The sequence below is a fragment of the Diceros bicornis genome, chromosome 8 (genome assembly GCF_020826845.1).
Source record: "Diceros bicornis minor isolate mBicDic1 chromosome 8, mDicBic1.mat.cur, whole genome shotgun sequence".
Lineage (NCBI taxonomy): Eukaryota > Metazoa > Chordata > Mammalia > Perissodactyla > Rhinocerotidae > Diceros > Diceros bicornis.
Window position 1 is genome coordinate 51431764 of NC_080747.1, and position 22220 is coordinate 51453983.

The following is a 22220-nucleotide window of genomic DNA, read 5'->3' on the forward strand; positions in this document are numbered from 1 at the left end:
CAAGCATAAACACAAATGAATATCAAGGGATAAATGATAACATTTCAGAAATTATAAACATCAATATCTCATTTACATTAAAAACAATCAATTCAACACTGGATATTTGTAAACATAGATTTTTTCGTTTTTTTTTTTTTTTTGAGAAGCAAAACAATGATTAGAGTCTCAAGCCAGTTGTGATGACATAAAGTCAAAGATCACTGATAAAAAATACCTCTGCTAAAAGTGTGGGGAGTTTTGGGGATAGGGTGCCTAAAATTTAGGCATTTGGGTTTCATTCAGAAATATTACAAATATATCTTCCATCACTAGGTAGATTTCAGTGAAAGCAGGAAGAATATTTGAAACATTAGCATTACATATATGTGTACAGATTTCACAACAAAGTGGGCAACTAGAGTGATGGAAAATAATTTGAGATCAAAGGTGGCGACATGTAATTACCAATTTCATCTTATAAATGGAACACTGTGCATTTGAAAAATAATGGAGCATGGTTTCCAGGTGGGAAATATGACACAGTAAAACTCAGAAATCCAGAGCCTTGCAGAAGAAGCTTTAATATAGCTGAATTACAGAACCAAAGATCTAGGTCAATGGTTTTGAAATTATGCTTTTCAGACCCTGAGATTTCCACAAGGTATATCAAGGTACTTCTAAAAGCCAGTATATTTACAGTGGTCAATTTTAACATAATTTTAATGCATTGTATTATATTAAGGTCAAAACCTACCAGACATATATTCATGAGTGCTCTTTCAAGAAATGAAAAACAATGAGATCTAAAATCTCAAAATGTCTAACAAACTCTGCTTTATAATTGTAAATATGTCTGTTCACAAATGATGATAATACAATGTTCCTTGGAAAGTATGGGTAATTGACAAATGCTGGTATGACTATACATAAAAAATTAGGTGGCAAGACTTTAGGTCAAGATTCCTCAGTAATTTACTGACTCTATTAGGAAAATTATTCTTCTCAGCTCTTAATTTCCACTATCTAAGGGTGTTTTCTTCCCAATGCTTTAATCTAAACAAATAGTATCTTTAACTGCAACTTCATAGTGACTTAAAATTATAAAATGGAAGTTCAGAAAGCATAGCCATAAAAACATTTTAGCTTCCATTCTTCCCCAGTAATAATTTTGGACAACTTTTTTACTGTCTAATTTATGTAAGCTCAATTAAAGTTTGTTTCTTTTGCTTTCTTTTGTTTTGTTTTACTCAGAATGCATTAAAAAACTCTGGCTTTTCCATAAATCTTAAAATGTTAGCATTTTTTTGGGTACCTAAGCACGTTTGTAGCTAAATCATTTCTTTTTTTTTTTTGCACACACACACAAATATACATGCACACACACACAAATACACTCACTGTCTCTACAATTACTAACATTATTTGAAGAAAAATATTAGAAAAAGTTTTTGTTATCTTAGATATCCTGGTGTGTTCTTTGTAAAGGAAGCATGCTGCCTTCCCACTTTTCTTCTTTTCTTTTATTTGTTTATTTGATAAATTCCCTGAAGCCAACTCCACAGTCGAAAAAGAAACTATTTTAAAAATCAAGTATTTTAAATCTGGCTAAAGTTAGTTTTCGCAAATACTTCCTAAGCCATGGCTTCATAAATGTTCATACTCTCATTAAGGTATCTTTGAGATTTAGTTCAAAGGAAACCTGAATGTCAATCTTCTTTTTTTCCCAAGATGTAAATTCTGCCTATTCTCCTTCAATGATGATTTATCTCTTATAATGACTACACTAGAGGCTCAAGTAGAATGAGCAATTCAGCAATCATTTTTTTAGTTTTTCCTAGTGTAGTAAAGAAAAAACAAAACACAGTGTAAAGCCATTTATGTTATAGCTCAGACACCGCCAGATTTCAGGGGCTTTTTGGTTAGTCACTGAAGCCCCAGGCTCATATAAGAATTTCCTGAATAAATTAAATAATTTGGAAAAAATCTGTACTTTCATATTAACTTCAAAACTTTTTTCAAATACAAAAATTTCAAAAGATTGAGAAAAAGATCTCTGAATTTTATCAATCTGTGTTCGTTAACTCTCTTTTGTTCTCAGAAGATCATTAGTATCCATTCCACCACTTCTCACATTTACACATGCATGCACACTCATTCACACCACAGTTTTTTGAATGACAAAAATTGACACCTAGAGAATACAAGTAACAATTTAAAATGCCCCGAGGAAACCCTGTAATTCTCTAAAATGCATCAGAATCTTTTCCAGGCTAATTTTGACTACAAATAACAACTCAATACAGTAGTGCAGGGATTTAGACTCGAATCTAGAAAGAAATTATCTGAAGTATTTCACTTTTTACAAGGTAGCTCACTATTGTGTAAATCTTTGAATAAAGTTATCTGGTCTTACGTTCTAGACTACAGTTTTATAGCTATAACCCAGATATATATTTAGGATTTGCATTTGTAAATAATTAAGACTGTCTTATTTGGACATTGATCCTAAAAATGTGTAAATTTTTTACTTCACTGGTATCAAATTAGAATAGCACTTCTAATATCTGAAATAATTCAAGCTTAAAAATTTGAAGTAAACCATTTAAAAGTACATGTGGTTCTGTTCTCCAATGCCATATTTATCCAGAATGATTATGAAAATAGAAGATCCTAGTTATGTTATGGTCATTCCATGGTTCTGGGAGACAGAAAACGTGATTTCACCTTGACAGAAGTAGCATTCTACTTCCATGTATGATATGATTTTAATCTTAATGGAACAACAAAAACAGCGACATGTTAAATGTAAAGCAGATGCTACAATCTTACAACCTCCTGGTTTAAATCAGGACCACAGTAAAAGCCTTGGAAGAGATGTATGAATGCTTGACATAAGGATGATGTACTATATGTATATTTTATTTGAAATTATCCATGTGAAATCACTTAGGAGTCCCCCTTGGGAATCAGTTTCATTCTACTCTTTCTGTTAAGGTGTAACTGGTGTACTAACTGTTAAAATGTACACAAATGGAAAAAAAAAAGGAATGCTGACAATAATACATATAGGTGGGACATCACATAGGAGTGACAGTGGGTGGGGAACACTAACCATATTAGGCTTGGATGGGCAACAGCGCACAGGGAAGAAGCCCTTCCACAGCCACATTCGCAGCAACTGAAAAGCAAACAAGAGAGCCCAAGATAAGGAAGAGATCCCACTCCCTCAATATAGCATAAAGACACTATGACTTTAGACACGTGTCTGCTTTGCTTTTCAAAAGCAAAAATCCCTACATGCATACAATTAATTTTTTTCCACAATGCCTTTCAAATTAAGAAGCATTCTAGGATTTAAGAAATACAGAGCTGTATTAAATAGTTATTTCTATTTTACTTAAAATGCTTATTCAGTAGGAAATATAGTGAGCCAATGTATTTGATTATGCAATTAATATAGACATATGAATAAAGATGAAAGCCCATTTAAATATATCTTTCCTCAAAAATTCCCACAAAACTTGTATTCGGAAGACATTCTAAATAGCCTTTTAAATACATATTTTGCATAGAGCCTACAAATTTAGAAGGGAGAAGAATGCCTCGCTCATTTGACCCATTGATTTCTTATACCAGTGGAATTATTTATAATAACCTATTGAAATGTTATGCTTATGTGACTTCTCCAATCACTTATGGAAGGCTACCAATTTAAATGTACATTTTTGGATTTTAAAAATGCATCTCCAAATATATATTTGCAGAGCTATTGCCATATAAAAAAACCAAACTATATATAATACATGCACTTGTCTGGATATCGCAACACTCAAATTTTTTTAAATTTTCCACATGTTCATAGAAAAAAATCCAGAAAATACCAAGCAAATTGCTTAATCAAATACACTTTATCGTTAGAAACCACATAAACTGATAGCAGAATATAACAGAATTTTTTAGTGCTTCAATGCATTCACTTTCCAGTATATTTTATGAATAGCATTTATAATGATTTCAAGAGAATTGTAGAATGAGCTCAGTAATGATACTATATACCAGCAGGTGTAGGTTTTTGTAAAATCTGTCTATTTTGAACTTTAATTATATGAAACATATCTACTCTGTTTTATAGAAAATAAAGAGAAGAAAATAAAATATAAACATTCAATAAATTTGGAAATGCTAACAAAGGTAAACAAGTATTTCCAAACCAAACTCCAATGGATCCTTTTTAAAGGAGGTGGGCAATGTTCTGTATATTTTCTTTGGAGCATTGATGATGTTTTAATTTTTAGTACTACTAAATGTCTGAGAATTTGGCTCTCACTAAAATAGAATCTTAGTAAATTAAAATGGCTACTATGACATTTACTTCCAGTTTGTTTATCATAATATATTTTAAAGAATATGCAAAATAATTATTTTCACTGTAAAGATATTGAAAGTCAAAGTTACAGTAAATAAAAATATGATAATATTTAAAGATTAGGTAAAACATCTGTAAAACACCTTGGCAAATCTTGATATATTTCTTTATAATTACATTTCTTTCATTAACATCTTAAACAATTACTGATATCTTATATATGTTAACTTTCCTACTGTTTTTGTTTGTAACAGCACTCAGATTAGGGGTCAGTAAACTAAAGCCCATGGACCAGTTCTAGCCTACCACTTCTTTTGTAAATAGAGTGTTACTGGAACACTGCCACACTCATTACTTGTTGTTTATGGCTTCTTTAATGCTGTTATTACGGAGTTGAGTAGTTGTGACAGAGAATGTAGGCTCTACAAGGCCTACAACATTTACTATCTGGACCTTTAAAGAAAGTTTGCCTTCCTATTTTCACAGACTATTAGTTTCTTGAAAGGAGGATGATTCTTTGAACTTTTTTTTTCCCTCACAGTTTAAGCATAATAAATGACACTTGTAAGTAGTCAGTGTTTTACTGTAATTAGTGTTAACTAATGGCACAGTTATCTCAATTTACTGATAGTTATTAATACGGAAAGTTTGCATAAATATGTTAATTTTAAACAGCACAGTTCCAACTCAATCAATAATAAATAAATAATTGATGGTTGACAAATGTATCCAATTGATTTTTAGTGATAAAAAGATGATGCCGTCTCCCAATAAAGGACAAACATCCTTCTAGCGAAGTGCGCACAGTTTATGAGCTCATGTAGACTTGTGCTTAGGACGGCAACAGCTGCACTGTGACTGGCCTTGACCTGACAGGATTTGTTTAATACTGAGTCAGTGTTCTAAGACTCAAAAAACACACTAACAAGTCTAAAAATAATATTTTATTCAGCCCTCTTAATGTGAAAAATTATAATAACGTTTTTGTCTCACAGGTTAGTACATACACAGGCGCACATACACGCACACATGCAATTCACTATAACATCAAATCCACAAATATTAGTCCTGAAGAATTTAAATCACCTTATCTATCACTAGAATTCTAATTTATAATTTTAACAAAGTTTACCCCAAAAATCTGAAATTATGTAAAATCAAACACTTCTATTTTTTCTGAGTCATTGTTTTAGATCCATATATTACCATACTAAATATATATAGTAACTGAATAACTAATTATATTCAGATCAATTCATATAAATACAGAATGGTCACTATGATTTTTTAAAAAATCATTTCCACAAAATACATTTCCTAAGGATTTAATGATCAGAGCACACTGTGTGTTAATATGCTATTAAGAAATTTAAAACTGAAGTTCCTTTTCTATGACTATCTGAAGTGGAATAATAACCCCCCAAATGATAAACTCTGAGGACGCTGTCACAATAACACCGTGGCACCAGATGGTATAAAGAACATGTTCTTTCCTTAATCAATAAATACTCAGAGAAGTACAGGTGGAAAATGCTTACAATCTCCAGAGATAATTTAGAAATAGAAACTAAAATGTGCTAGAAATAGCAACCAATCTAAGTTATGTGAGCTAACTTAACACAGGGGATATCTGCATTCCCATCAGTGTTTAGCACCTGGAAGCCTGTAAGTAACTGCATGCAGCTAAAACAAGATCGTTATTATCCAAGTTTAGAATAGTTTAGCCCTTCCAGGCTTATAATCAAAAACTGTTGGTCTTTGTTTTAACAAGATATTTTGATTTGTCCTTTGGAAGATTAAAATATGCTAAAAGAAGCTTTCCAGACCCAAAGAAGATTCAAATGAATTCCTTTAGCCAGGACTTACACAGAGTTGATCAATATACGTATGCAGTGTGTCAGTGTAAGTAAGATAACCCCCCTCCTGCCGAAACAAGGTGATTATAACTCTAGGGAAGAAATTCTCAAAGATGCTAGATCAAAGAAACAAGACTACAGGCTGTGGATAAATGAAGACTTAAATTCTTAAACAAGAGATCATACCAGTGGATAAGAATAACACTAAGATCCTGACTGATAAATGAGAGAAAGGCGAAAAGAGTAATTTCACAAAAGAAGTACTTTAATTAGATTGAAGATATTTTTAGTTTACTGGTAAAAAAAGAGAAGAAAACAAAAAGGGTGCAGAGTTTACCCATTTTAAATAAAATAACAGCAGCAAATGATGGTACTCAGTGCTGGAGAAAACAGAGAGGATCTTGTGCTCTCATAAGTGGCACCAATCCTATAGAAAATAATCCTCCAAAACCTATCAAAGAGCAGGAAAAATGTTCTCACCTTTCGACATCACTGTGCAGCAAAATAGTTAAGCTCACCATATTTACAGTTAAACTAGGAATAGTCCTGGATGTATCCATTAGTAACTGTACAGCTTTGGGTAAAGTAGTCATTGACGTAAATGAGATAATAACGGAAACTATACCACATAGAGTTGCTTTGAGGAATGAGTTTGATAAAACATGTAAAGCTCTCTGCACTGTCCTGGGATTTCAGTCAGCACTTTAAAAGTGTTTAGCTGATATTATTCTAACAACACAGTCATAGCACAAAAAGCGGGATGCAGACAATAGGCATGAGACTGGTCATAGATTTTAAAGGAATTTAATGACTAATAAATACTTTGCAGTAAACAAAATATATTTGTGGAGTCTCTGATGCAATGAAAGTCAATACGATAATTTTTTTTTTTGGTGAGGAAGATTAGCCTTGAGCTTAACATCCAATGCCAATCCTCCTCTTTTTGCTGAGGAAGATTGGCCCTGGGCTAACATCCGTGCCCATCTTCCTTTACTTTATATGGGACGCCGGCACAGCATGGCTTGACAAGCAGTGCATCATCTGCACCTGGGATGCGAACCCGCCAACCCCAGGACATCAAAGCAGAGCGCGAGAACTTAACTGCTATGCCACCAGGCCGGCCCTAATGTTAATATTTTTAATTAGGTAAAAATCAGTGTGCAGAAAAATAAAATGATGGCAAAAAAGTATACCAAACCTCTAAGAGCTATTGTGGAATGCTACAGTAATTCACATTATAGAACAATTATTTTAGTTTTCTCTGATTTCGGATTGTTTGTGGTTACGTAACTTTACAATTTGAAGAAAATGAAGGAAACTTAAACAAATATAAACAATTCTAATTATGACGTTTATCTCAATATACTATCATTTACACCCTATCAGTTTTTAAATGAGAAAAAGAATTTAAACATGTAACAAATATTCACAACAAAAGAAGCTGAGGAAATTGTTCACTGGTAATTAACACTGACAATGTGAATTATTTAATACATTTCTTAAAAATATCTCATAATGCGATACCTTTGGTATCTTAGTTCACTGCCATTCTTCTAACATTTAGTACTGATTTCCTGATGAAGCCAGGCTAAAACTGCAGAAGTCTTTTGCAAAAACAGGGAAAGGAATAAAAAGAAAAATGATAACATATGTGGTTCCCAAACTCTACTCTTCATTCCCCATACTTCTGACACAAAGGCATAAAATTATTCCACCCTGCAAGAGGAGGTAATACAAAATGGCTAGAAAGAGCTTTTTATTTAATTTTTTTAAGTGTGTTTTTGAGTACCTCAGAGGGGAATGCCACATCGGTAACACAAGGTGGGATTTATATGTACAATCCAATCACTATTTCCAAGTCATAGTCTAGGCAAATTGGAACAGGTTAGAGTTACACGCAGTAATTTTTAAATCTTCTTTTCCAGTTCTCTGCTTCCTTCTCGCTATAGAGCTTCTTACCCCCCACCAACGATTATAGGTGTTTCCCTTTTCCCCGCTAGGACCCTTAACTGAAAACTGTCCTATCTGAACACTAGTCCCTGGTAGATGGGTTTTGAAACAGCAGTTTATTTCGTAGTCTTACCTAGTCAAGTTCCAAGCCTGGCACTCTCATATCCTGCTGTGAAATAGTAAGAAATATATAAATTGGTCTCTGCCCCGGTTCCTGACACAGAACTCTTAAAACCCTTGTAAATAAGAGTGCTAGGAGAATCTTTTGTTCTAACATTTAGTCTTTGACCCCAGTTCCTGACTCAGAGTTCCTAAAAGTCTTGTAATTTCCTAAGTGATAAGAGAACTAGGAGCCTCTTTTGTTCTAATATTGGTCTTTGACTCTGGTTCCTGACACATGGCTCCTAAATCTCTTGGAATTTCCTGGGTGATAGCAGTGTCTTTTGTTCTAATGAGGTGACTCTGGGTAGGTTCCTGGATGAAGACTCATTTCCCAAAAGACCAATTCATGATTAGAAGCTTGGAATTTTCAGCCTCACCCCTGCATTCTCCAGAGAGGGGAGAGAGGCTGGAAACGGAGTTAATGATCCATTCTGCGTACATGATGAAGCCTCCATAAAAATCCCAAAAGTATGAGATTCAGAGAGCTTCTGGGTTGGTGAACTCCAACTCCACAGGACAAGAGCTCCTGCACTCAGGACCCTTACAGACCTCATCCTATGCATCTTTTCATCTGTCTGTTCACCTGTATGCTTTATCATGTCCTTTATTACATAATAAACTGGTAAATGTAAGTAAGTGTTTCCCAGAGTTCTGTGAGCTATTCTAGCAAATGATCAAACTCAAGGAGAGGGGTCATAGGAACCTCCTATTTGTAGCCATTTGTAGCCAGAATTTGTGGGTAACCAGAGCCTTACTACTTGCAATTGGTGTCTGAAGTAGGGGGCAGTTTTATGGGCCCGGGCCCTTAACCTGCAGCGCTAACTCTGGAGAGTGTCAGAATTGAACTGAATTGCAGGACACTCAGCTGATGTCGCAGAGAATTGCTTGATGTGGGGAAAAAAAACCCACACCAGAAGTGTTTTGAGTGTGGTAGTAGTATGAGAGTAAAGGAGAAACACACAAGAGGAGTGTGTCTTTCCAACACATTTGCTCTCTCCTTGCATTTCCTGTTTCAAACCTGAAATGTCCTATAATAATATTCATCATAGAGCTAAGAAGTCTGGGACTCACAGAGAGGAAACAGCTTTCTCAAGTTGGCCCTGATAACAAGTTATGGAGGTAAGATGTGGGTCCCAGTTACTGCCTCAAACTGTGTTGGAAGCACAATTTCTTTTTCCATATCTTCCAGGTCCCTTCAATCCCACCCACTCCTCCAGCCCCATCTCCTTCTTCCTCCGTTGAAAATTTAAGACGTTTTCATGGAGAACCCTGGTATGAACCTTTTCTTCTTTCACTAATAGCTTGTTAATGAGGTTAAAATAATTTTTGGTAAATTAATTCACAATAAATTGCATACAGTACTTAAAATGCCTTTATATAAGTCTAGACCTTATTGTAGCAAAATATACCAAATTTTGTTTGAAAGTATTAAAAGATGGATGCCATAAAAATACTCAATGACCCAAACTCTACTATTATTCAGATGCATGTATAAAATAGAGATTAAATCATGTAAGTGACTGAAGTAAACCTTAAATAAATTACCCACATTTCAAGGATTTCTAAAATAAAAACAAAACCCCAAACTCTATAAATCTAAGTGCTCCATGTACAGTCTTCCCTTTGTCTTAAGGACAAAGTCACAAAAACAAAGAAACAAACAAAAAACTAATTCACTTTAACTTTGGAATCAGGAACTCTCATTTCTTACTCTGAAGACAACTATGAGAACCTAGGAATATCACACTAAATGAAAGCAGAAAGAAAATTTGAGGTAAATTATCTTTAGACTGCATTTCAATTAGTTTATATTCCAAGCTATACTTTAATGATGATTCACTGCACTTCTTTTCATCATTCTAATGGGCCAGAGATCATTATAAAATAGGCTTTTCTTCATGAATGCCACTGGTAAAGGCATTGATGCAACCAGCAAATGTTATTGAACATGTTAGATTCAGTTTGCTTATTCCAGTATATATTTGGAAACTCAAAATGAATTTCACCAAATATTAACCACCTTTTGTAAACTTTTTGCTGCAGTAGTAGACATAATCATTTTCATTATTAGCAAACATTTACTGAGAATCTATGTGTTATGCTTTAAGAATAAGAAATTATATAAAAACAGCTTTCTACTCACATTATACAATGGTTCTAAACTTGGCTACAGATCAGAGTCAAAAGGAGAGATTTAAAACAACAACAAAAACAATGTGCAGGCCCCACTCCAGAACAATTAAATCAGAACACCTTGGTTGTGAGACCCAGGCATCATTATTTTTCAAAAGCTGCTAGTTGATGCTAAATTTCCTCCAGGTTGAGAGCCACTGATCCAATAGGTACTCAATAAATACTTGTATTGAATGATGTGTCTTATAACAGTCTTCGGGGAATTTACTTAATGAATACAAAGAGAAAGGTTTGTAATTAGCATATTAATGGTCTGCATGTTAATAAAAACTTCTAAAGTGCCTGGAGGTGCTTAAAAACAATTTGTTCTCTGGTAAGTACTTTAAATAATTCTCCCACAATTTGTTTACCACGTTAATTTATATTATCTACAAATGAAGACTGGTTTGTTTAGTAACTGTAAATTTCATACTATCCTCTTTTTGAACCACAAGTTTTTTCCCTAACATTTATCTTTACAGGTTCCTCTTAATTGCAAGTTTAATGTTTAATCAAAGATATTTTTGTACTTCTATATTTTGATATCAGCTACTTGGATTATCTAGGAGTCACAATATCTCAAACAAAATAACAAAATGGTAAAAGTACCTTTATTCAGCATCACCATTTTGCCCTTCTGAGCTACCAGACCACAGACCTACAGAAAGTTATGTGAAAGCAAATCTCAGTTTTGCCACAGACATGTCAAGAGAGCCTTCAAGATACAGTGAATATTTTGATGTAAAATATTTTCTTTTTGAACTGTTGCTGAGCTACAGTAAACCAGAATACATATATTTAGTTATATATATATATGTATATAATATTTGTATATGAGAAAGCTCATGCCATTAATGAGGCAGGAAGGAATGGAGATATGGTTAGGGAGGGTCACACTCAGAGGCTGTGCAAATCATTGTAGACTGGTCTAAGGAGTCACAGCAAACTGGACACGCCATGTGCATTGATGCCTACATGCCTTCCTCGTCACATGCTGTGGACTAACTCATAAAATTTCTCTTCATCTTCCATATCTAGCTCAAATTTATCATTTCTGTAACAATATTTCTGTATTCCTTAAGGCAAAGATAATCATATCCTCTAGTCTATTCTTGCACCAATTTGTTAAAAAGACAACACTATTTGTGTTATGTTGAAATTATCTGATCGCATGATTGTCTCACTATTAGCCTGTCCACACTATGAAAGCAAGAAACATATCAAAGAGTCACATCCCATCAAAAAATTCTACAGGTCATAGTATCAGAAAAATCTACTTTAGTGAGCCCATAACAAAAGAGAGGTTACAGGATCCATCAAGAACTTTTGCAAAAAGCTCTCCAGTGTGATACTTGGAACAGGAAAATCAGATTGTTTCACCTTTTCACATCTTATTTAAATTTTTTTATACCATTCAAATTTAAATAATTAAATGTCAGTATCATATTATTATACAGTTATATGTATATATGTATGTATGTATCTATATATATATACATATATATAAATACAATATATATAGCATATGTAAGCTGTAATTTAGATGAGGTCAATAAAACACTAATGCCTTTTTAATATATTTGATCTACATACTCTTATCAAGTGTATGTGATGTTTTGGTTTAAACCTTCTGAAAACTCAACTTTCTCCTCAAATAGCTAACAGTACATTGTAGGCATTATATAGGTAAGGCAGACTGTAAACTTTACACTGATATCTGACCTCAAAAACTGGCAAACAGGCAGATACAAGGAAAAGTTTGCTATTAAGAACCACTAAAAAGGCAAAAAAAAATTTTTTTTCACCTTTATCTCAGTCTCGCTCCCCCCTCTATTTTCTTTTCTCCCACTTTCTTTTTCTGGCATTGTAAAAACATAGTTTCTTAAGTTATTTGAGAAATCAAAATCTTCTAAAACAAAGTCTATCCTCTAACTTCAAAATTACATTGTTTCTCTCATAAACCAATAAAACTCAAGGTGATACTGATTTTGAGAGAAGAACCAGCCTGACAAGACAGGGTCCTCTGCAAGGCCCCTGGGCTAACGAGATAAGGCCCCTAATCAATGGGCAAGCCAAGAGAATCAGATAGAGGCCATCAAGATCCGCATTTCACAGTTTGGGAACTTTCCTGGGCTTACGCATGTATCTGAGCACCCAGGAGTCCTCTGAAGGTGACCGTAGCCCCATTAGCAAAAATCACAGCCAGGGGTGGAGAGCTAGCACGCTAATGATACATGCGTCGCATGTAGTAGCAAGCTACGCGACAGCGCAGACACAAGCACAACCCCGCCTCTACAGGCCATGATAAGGCGCTCCTCCCCAGCCTTTGCCTAATAAAAGCCCCACAATCCCGCTCCCTAACGAGCCAGTCACCTGCCCCTTTCCTTTCGGCACGCACGGGCTCCCTTGTGCCTCCCTTGCGCACAAGCTAATAAACTTTTACTTTTCTACTCCCGTCTGTTGTCTCTCTTGATTTCTATCCTGGGGGACAACAAGAACCCAATGTGCTGGTAACAATTTAAACTAGTTATATATCTGATCATTTAATAAAAGCGATTCACAGTATATTCATGACTGGACTCCTTAAGGTTTTTTCCCCTTTTCTAATTTTTTCTTAAAAATATTGAACATAAGTTTATAAAAAGGCTTGTACTACGATTCAGTGAAATGGATGAAGTGAGAGGCTGAATATACAAATGAACAACGGTCAGACCAAACGAAAAAATAGAGCTCTGGCCCGAAATCTCTAGCAACCAGTCCAGGAAGCCAAACCACAACCTCTGTAGCAGTCAACCCAAATGGTCAGGACTTTATCAAATGCCAGCTTCTCTAATATTTGTCCGCAATTCCAACTTAGGACCAGCTAGACAAAGCCAAATATGCTTCCCTAACCAACCACATAGTTATGCCCCACTTCTAGGTAGCCCACCTCCAGCTACCCCATGCCAATAACCTCCAGTTGGGGCATATCTGAAGCCTTCCCTTTTTCTCATTATAAAGCTTTTACACTCCACTGCCTGCCTTTGGGTCTCTGTCAAATGCAGGTGATGGTGGCTGATTCCCTTACTAGAGTAAGCTCTTAATAAGTAGCCTTTGGGGCCGGCCCGGTGGCGCAAGCGGTTAAGTGTATGCGCTCTGCTGCGGCTGCCTGGGGTTCGCAGGTTCAGATCCCGGGAACGCACCCCTGGGGTTTGCCGGTTCGGATCCCGGGGGTGCACCGACGCACCACTTGTCAAGCCATGCTATGGCGGCATCCCATATAAAGTAGAGGAAGATGGGCATGGATGTTAGCCCAGGGCCAGTCTTCCTCAGCTAAAAAAAAAAAAAAAAAAGAGGAGGATTGGCAGATGTTAGCTCAGGGCCGATCTGCCTCACAAATAAATAAATAAATAGCCTTTGCTTGTTTTCGTTTGGGTGTTTTTTGTTTATTTCCACATAAGAGATCATCTTTACTAGTTCAATGAAGGAAAATTACATAGTTTGATCTTTACAATCAACCATCATCTTAGTTCTGCTCTGGCACAATAATAGCACTGGTATACAAAGCACTGAATCATGTATTTCTTTCTGCTATAGGACGATACCTTCATTGAGCAAACATCAATTACCTCCATTTCTATAAGTCTAAAATTACTATAAGCTCCTCCCACTGAACTTTTCCTTCCCAGTCATTTTACAGCTGAATCAGGTCTCTCTTCGAGGCTTCTTTAAGAAGATCGTGTGACTGTCACGATTAACCTGTCTGTGCTTAGCTATTAACCTGTCTGTGCTTAGCTATTTTAGGTTTTAATTTATTTTGAGACAAGTAGAGAAGAAAAAGTAGGGGCAAATAAAGTTGCAAACGACTGATGCTAATTTTGTCAGCTAAAATAAGTAAGAATATTTTAAGTGCAGCTCTGATAGTAACATTGGTTTTAAACACTCATTTGTCTTAATGAATAATATCCATTAAAAATACGAGTGAGTCAAAACAAAAAGGAGATTAGTAAGTAAAAGAAATAAGCAAATATGTCAGTTTTGATTTATTTAGCTCCCTCTATTATGACGGTTGAATGTTTTCCAAAGCTGAATCACATCTATCAGCATTAAACTTATATGGTGGAGAAACCAGAAGGACTAATGTTTCAGTTTAATTACTTCACTCTCAAATAATTAAAGTACTAGTGGAAGTATACTGAAATTATCAAAATACAGGAATGTGTGTATTTTGTGATAAACATATTATGAGAATTGAATTAATTACAAGAATTATTTAAGAGGAAGTTAAATGTTCATTTTCATATCAAACTATTCAAATCCAGGTAAGTACATTTTGTTTTCTATTAGTGTTGAACAGTAGTATTAAAATCACATATTATGGTAGTTGTCATAAGTGTTTAAAATTAAATATAATGGTGATAAATGTTAACTATTTTAATACATTATACCCATATATAACATAACAATGGTTAATCATGCTTACAATTGCTTTACATACTTATGATTGTGTATAAATACGTGTGTGTGTATATAAATACACACAGAAGTATGCATATAAAATATTTGTAATTGTGATCATCTGGATTCCCCAACAGTAATTTGTCTGACCAAACATTGAAAGATACTTTAAAATTATATTATTTAAACTAATATGATCCTGGCAAAAACCAGGCAAACTAGAAGAACAACTTTGATAGCCCAGAAGCAGTGTAGATAAAGGAATATCTTTTTAGACACTTATTTAGTATGAACTACAGGTGGAGACCTAATAGTTTCAGGAAAGGGTAACAAACAGTGCTGGTACTTACATAAGTCTGTAGAAAATATCAGTTTAGATCCCCAACCACATAAAATTAACATTTTTTTATATCTTGTGCAAAATAAGTATTATTAAAAAGCAAACAAATCTTGACACTTCTAGTGATATATCTTTACTATATGAAGATCTAAGATCCCACTAGTCTAAATGAGTAAAGAGCCTACACATGTAATTTACAAAACAGGTAATAAAATAGCTAATGACTATACTTACTGCACATATATTAATGAACCTATTAAATCTCAAAAATAAAAAGAAATGCAATTAAAAATGCAGTACTATTTTTCTTCTATTAAATTCGCAGAGACTGACTGGTTTGTGAACCACCAGGCAATTTCACACACTGTTGGGGGGAATGGTAATTGGTACAATGATTTAGGAGGGCCATTTGTCAATATGTATCAACAATCTTAAAAATATTCATATTCATTGATGCTTTCTTTGAATAATACAGTTGTGTTCAAAGGATATTGAAAATAGAAATAGTAACCACTCTCCCCTAAAATAAAATAGCAGCAAACGAAAGCAAACAAACAAAAAAAAGGGAAAGCATATGGAACAGGTTAGATATTAAAATATCAAAGAGATATTAAAGTTTTGCTAGTAAAACATTTTCAATTACACAGGGAAATTTTATATTATAATATTAAGTCAAATAAAAACATAAAACAAAACTATAAATTATGAACTCAACTATGTACATAAAAACATCTTAAATATATATGGCAAAATATTAATATTGCCTCTGATGGACAAATATGATGGATTATCTTTCTACATTTTGTCTTTCATGTTCTATATAATTTTAATCAGAAAATTAAGAAGTTCAAACATCATAAAACAGCAGCCAGTAAGAAATTAGGACAATCTTCTCAACTATGCCAACTATGTATCATGTAATGTAAAAAATAGACTGAAACTTATAGGAAAGGAAGACAACAAGAGGTCTTGGTAATGTCAAAAAAATCAAGACGTTCATCTAAAGAAACAGCCACTAATCTAACCTCCACAGTTATGCTGGAGCATAGCTGAAGTGGTCCAGCAGTTTGAATATCTGAGCTCTAAGGAGATAAAACGCAACAGGGGGGCATATGGAAGCAGGATTGATAGCGATTCTTCCTTTGGGGACATATGAGGTACTGAGATGAGCTGCTGATAGACTTCCAAGCTGGGTTACTTAGGAGTTCTCTCAGAGTGGGGGGTTTTCAAAGGGTTGGAGACACAGGAGCAGGATCCAGTCACCTTGGCTTTGGGAACAGATGGGAATAAAAGGGCCAAACTGCACAGGCTCCAACTAGATATTTGAGGTGTACAGAAGGACTTTCCATTTCAATTTCTTGGATGAAGATTCAGAAGCCTTGGGGCTTGGGCAGAAAGATACTGGGTGGTAAAACAGATATCTACTTGGAATTCAAAGTAGCTATTTCCCTATTGGGGTTGGAGAGTGACAGTACACACTAGCACAGGTTTGGATTGATTAATTAGAAATCTGTAGGACTCCAGGAAAGGCCAAGTTTATCGTGGCCCTCTACATTCCAAATGAGTAGAGAAGAGGTGAATCTAGTAGACCACTATATGTACATTTGAAACAGCTGGAATAAGACTAAGTCAGAAAAAGTCAGATATAGACGTCAAAACAGATCAAGAGATCCTTATGTGTTAGAAAACATGCAAGTCGCACAAATGTAGAATTCTGGTTTATCATATATCTGTCTCATCAAAGTTTATGTACAAACAATGCTCAATATCACTTTCATGTGAATATCGAATTCACGCTGATTTGATGATAACTTGTTAGATTTTACATCATCTTTGGCATGATGAGATAGAAATCAGTCATACGGGTGGCTAAATTTCACTCATATTAAAAGTTTTCTGAGGAAGATTGGACCTATAAACTGGCATTTTCCTGATGATTTTACTTGTAGCAAATTAAGAAAATCAGAATAATTCTACAGATTTAATACCTACACTGGTTAAATAGTTATGTTGAAGTTGGTATTCTTAAAAAAGTAGCATTGTGTTGCTGACATATAAGAAGATCTCACAGACAACTTCAGCAGTAAGGATTTGTGGCAAGATTCCAGTATATCTAGGAAAAATTAATAATAACAGAAAATTTTTCACTTAATCTTACATTCCTCATATTTTTAAAGATGTTTGTTTAACTCTGCTCTGTGGTATATGTTATGAATATCTTCTACATTATTATGCTTACTGTTTCTCCATATTTTGAAACAGATATCTCTTCGTATTAAACAGGGAAAGTATTAAACAATCAAAGTATTATACAATTAAAGTAGTAAACAAAGTTACATGACTTCAATTGAAACTCAACTCGGATAATATATATTTTTTTAAATGATGGCAAGACGTATTCATCATCTACAGATGGAATCAGTTTAAACCAATGCCTACCAAATTTGCTCCAGGAAAATCAAATGAAACAGGCATAAGAGTGTCAAAGCAGCACTAGGATTTCCTGATGTCAGAGGTATGGAGAGCTCTTGAAGGTGGAGAAGAGGTATTGGTGAGATACACTGAATATTCGAATCCTATGGGATGTTCAGTTTGGTGGGACACTGAAGAGGAATTATATAAGAACAGCCTAAGAAAACCTAAGAAACAGAGAGGCTTTCCTCCAGTAATCAGCACAGGGAGGTCCCAATTTGCCAACTTGATGATACCTTGCCTTTCAGGATGGAAGTGGTAGTATGGAGAGAAGGCAAGAAAAACAAATAAAAAAACCCCACACTAGACTCTCAACCATCTTTCTTGTCTTTCAATCTACCCTGACTCAAGAGAACTCAATAATGACCATCTTGGAGATGTGAAACTCAACATCAGACCATAAGAACAGGAAGAAAAGATAACAGGCCTTTATAAATGGTAATTTAAAATAAAATAATAATTAAAACCTACTGACATTGCTATCTGCAGTACTGATGGCTACAAGAGAGTGGAACAATGCCTATAGACTACAGAGAGTAAGTGCATGCCAAAAATCTAATACAGAAAAATACGCCATTTTTTTGTGAGATTAAAAAGTCAGAGGAGTAAGAAAACAATGAGGGAGAAGCAAGGAGAGATAGTGAAAGAATTAGGGTAAGCAATATAATTGGGATAAAATAAGTTTTGCAGCACTATAACTATCACATCCATATCTGAAGTCAATACTTCCCCATGGCATAATAAAGAATTCACCTGTTTGAGATTGACTTGCTAATCCATTAGAAACATTTATTTCTTTCCAAGTTCATGCAAGTTTGAAAAAAGAGCACAGATCTTGAACAAATGTGGCTTTTAGCTGGTGTTTAAAATCATTTGGAACATTTTATTGTTCATTTGCTTCATTTCCCAGCAATGAGTACACTCCTAGACATGGCTCAGGAAATTAACTGATTTTTTGTTGAATAGGTGGTCTACCCTTTGGTACAGGGCACTGCTATTGATTTTCTTGGTAGAGCTGGGTATCAGGTTCCTCTGAAAGCCTGTGCTACTGTGAGCTCTGAGAGATGTGGTAAGATTCCCAGAACCTCAGCAGAGTCTTCTGTCAGAGCAGAGCATCTTTTGGCTTGCCAACCTGCTCTCTCTTTCAGATGAGAATCCCATTCTTATAGAAATGGAGCTTCAGCAAATGGAGCTTCAGACAAAACGTGTATTTTGCTCTTGTGGTTAGGCTTTTCACCTGCTCTTTGCTTCATACTTGGTGAAATCTAAGAGTCTCTAGATTCTTTGCTAAAATAATTTTCATCTTTGCAAATCAGTGATATTAACTTGTTGTCTCCAGTACCATAAACTGAGTTTCTGCTTCCAAATGTTTGCCTCAATATAACTTCCTGAGAGTTGCAGTGATGTTTACATGTTTGATCTGTGAGAAGTCGCAGATGGGATATTCAATAATGTTGAGCAATTGAGCCAGTAACTCTCTTGGGTTCAGTTTCCTAGGACGATTTACTTCCCACAGTGGGCAATTAGTTGTTGCTATGCTCCTGGTCTTTCTGGCACTACTCTGCCCTGATCCCCATTTGTCAGTTATTAATAAATTATGATCTGCTCTCTAATTATCTTTGATTCAGAGCTTTTGAAGAAAAAGCATGCAATCATGAGAAAATAGAAGGGATAACAACTCTCAGATATTAAATCAATACACAAGCCCAGATTTATTCTGGTTTTATAAAGTCACATCTATTTCTAATTCATAAACCACTATTTGCTTTTAATGAGCTCTTTTCTAAAATGAGTGATTGCTTGTGTGATTAGAAATATTTGTTTATCATTATTTTAAAATAAAATAGATTAAAATATTTTCCTATAATACTTTTTCTTATCAAAATTTACCAAATTCTGAAACTATATAAGCCTAGTTATGTTAGAGAAGCCAAATACAGGCATATCTCGGGGATATTGTGGGTTCAGTTCTAGATGACCGCAGCAAAGCATATATTGCAGTAAGTATATTAACATCTCTGTGATGTCCCTAACTTGAAGAGAATCAGGAGAGAAATACAAATATGTTGATGTACATTATTATTTATAAAAACTAATGTTGCTTGACATCACCAGGTGCATCATCACACTGGCATTAACATGATCAGATGTCAAATAAATAATATAAGCTAGTGAAGATTTCTTAGCTCTATGCAATATTTCTTTGAAATCATTGCATTTATTTTGTGATAGCATCAATCGTTTCATTATTCAGGTAGAAAGTACTTTTATGGCTTAGGTATTCTACTGTACTATGTCAGAATTATTAACATTTTTCATTTTCCAAACTATCCACGTTGATAGGGAAAAATGAAACAAAGCACTTCAAATAGAGATTGATGCACAATTTATCATTAATTCAATATTTATGAAGTACTCATTCAATTAGGTTATGCGGAAGAGCCACAGAAGTCTTTATCCTCTAAATACTTACTGGCGGGCAGAAGAGAGAAGATATCTACTCAATGTACTATAATTTGTGGTTGAAAGTGTTAAATTCCATGAGAAATACTGATACATTGTTCTGAGACTTAAGTGAAAGGAGAGAGTGCTTTGGCTAAGGGAATTGAGGAAGGTTTTATGATAAAAGAATGGTGGATGTGGGTCTTGACATGTGAGTAAGGTTTAAATAGTGAGAGGTGAAATGAAGGATATGAAAAAAGGCATAGAACGAGATCCCCTTTCCTCATTCTCAGTTCATGTGCTTTGTATGAGACTGACGCTGTCCTTCAGGGTCAAGCATGAGCTCCTACTGCGCTGGGCCATGCAGTGTAACTTCTTACGCTTCTTAGTTGAGGTCCCGGTGCTATTGATTGATCTACTCTGTGGAGCTGTGCATCAGGTTCCTGTCAGAGACTGTGCCATATGAGCTCTAGAGAGATGGGCAAGAGCTCTGAAGTCAGCACTGGGTTCAACGCAGTGACCATTCCCCCTTCAGTGATCCAACAATTGTCTGGTCTCCAGCTACCCCACGGACTACTCCTTCTCAGTCTCCTTTGGCTGGATCTTCCTCCTCCACTCTCTCTCTCAATATCAGAGTGCCCCTGGGCTCCACCCAAATAACCTCATTTGGATCAGTGGCTTTAAATACCATATTTGTGCCGCACCATTCTGGACTCATGTGTCCAGACACTATTTTAGCACCTGGATCAATAAGTGCCTGTACTTTGGATTTTTTTTAATCTCTGGAACTCTTCATCTATATGATCCATAATTCTCTTTTGGATTAAGCCACTTTGAATTTGGCTTCTGTCATATGCAACCAAAGAAACCAGGTCAAAAATACAGTGATAATGCTGGAAAGGTAGTTTGAAACATATTTTCAAGAGTATTGAACTCCAGCTTCACTCCTTCAGTCATATGATCATTGGATATCTACTGACAACCTGCACTATAACCTGTGTTCAAGATGAGCACATATCTATCCGAGGAGACGTATGTAAAATGATGGGGGATGGCCCCATGTCTGAGTGGTTAAGGTTCCGTGCACTTCGCTTTGGCAACCTGTGTTCTCCAGTTCAGTTTCCGGGCTTGGACCTACTCCGCTCATCAGCCATGCTGTGGAGGCATCCCACATGCAAAATAGAGGAAGATTGGCACAGATGTTAGCTCAGGACTAATCTTCCTCAAGCAAAAAAAGAAGATTGGCAACGGATGTTAGCTCAGGGCAAATCTTCCTCACCAAAAAAAATAAAAAATAAAAAATAAAATGATGAACTAAACTACTTCAGTTGGAAAGGAAGTTTTGAGGAAAAACAGATTAACCAGCTTTCACAAAATCAAGAATGGTCACGGAGTTGGTGACATCTGATATGCTTGATTCTAGAATAAATACAATTTATCAGGTACAATTTTCAAGTGAAGAATGGAGGGGAAATTCACTAAAATCCAATGTATTTTTTATTTACATTAGGGTCAAGATGTCACTGACTAATTTCTAAGAGGTATTTTATTCATATTACTGATCAGTTTGGAAAGTTGGAAAGCTTTTAAATGTTAACATCATCATTTTTAGCCGTAGAGAATCGGTGACTTTGCACACAAGAGTTCAGTTTCATCAAAATCATATATTTGAATGATTATAAGTCACAGGAAAGTTATACAGTGAAGAACAAGGGCCCTAAAGTTAGAGCTGCATACTAAGTGTATACTAACTGTATACAATAATTAAATATATGCAATAATTTATGTTCTAGACATTTTCTAACTGTATACAATAATTTATGTTGTAAACATTTTCCCGGGGGGGGAAGCTCACAGATAAAAATCTCTGCCATCTTGGATCTTATAGTTTAGTTGGGAAGACAGACAAAGAACTAACAGAAGAAATATATGTACGGTATATAATGGCAATAGGTGTTACAAAGAGACAAACCAAGGTAAGGGAGATCTGATGTGCAGCAGAAGGAATCATGGGTGATCATTTTAGTAAACTCAATTGAGA

The 22220-nt window shown here is 35.0% G+C and overlaps 1 protein-coding gene across 1 annotated transcript in view; it reads right to left on the reverse strand.

Annotated features, from left to right (window-relative positions):
• Positions 1-22220, reverse strand: part of EPHA5 (EPH receptor A5) — a 321239-nt gene that overhangs the window by 46346 nt on the left and 252673 nt on the right. Inside the window, exon 9 of the mRNA XM_058547172.1 lies at positions 3095-3160. Within this exon, the coding sequence (XP_058403155.1) occupies positions 3095-3160 (66 nt within the window). The remainder of the gene's footprint in view (positions 1-3094; positions 3161-22220) is intronic.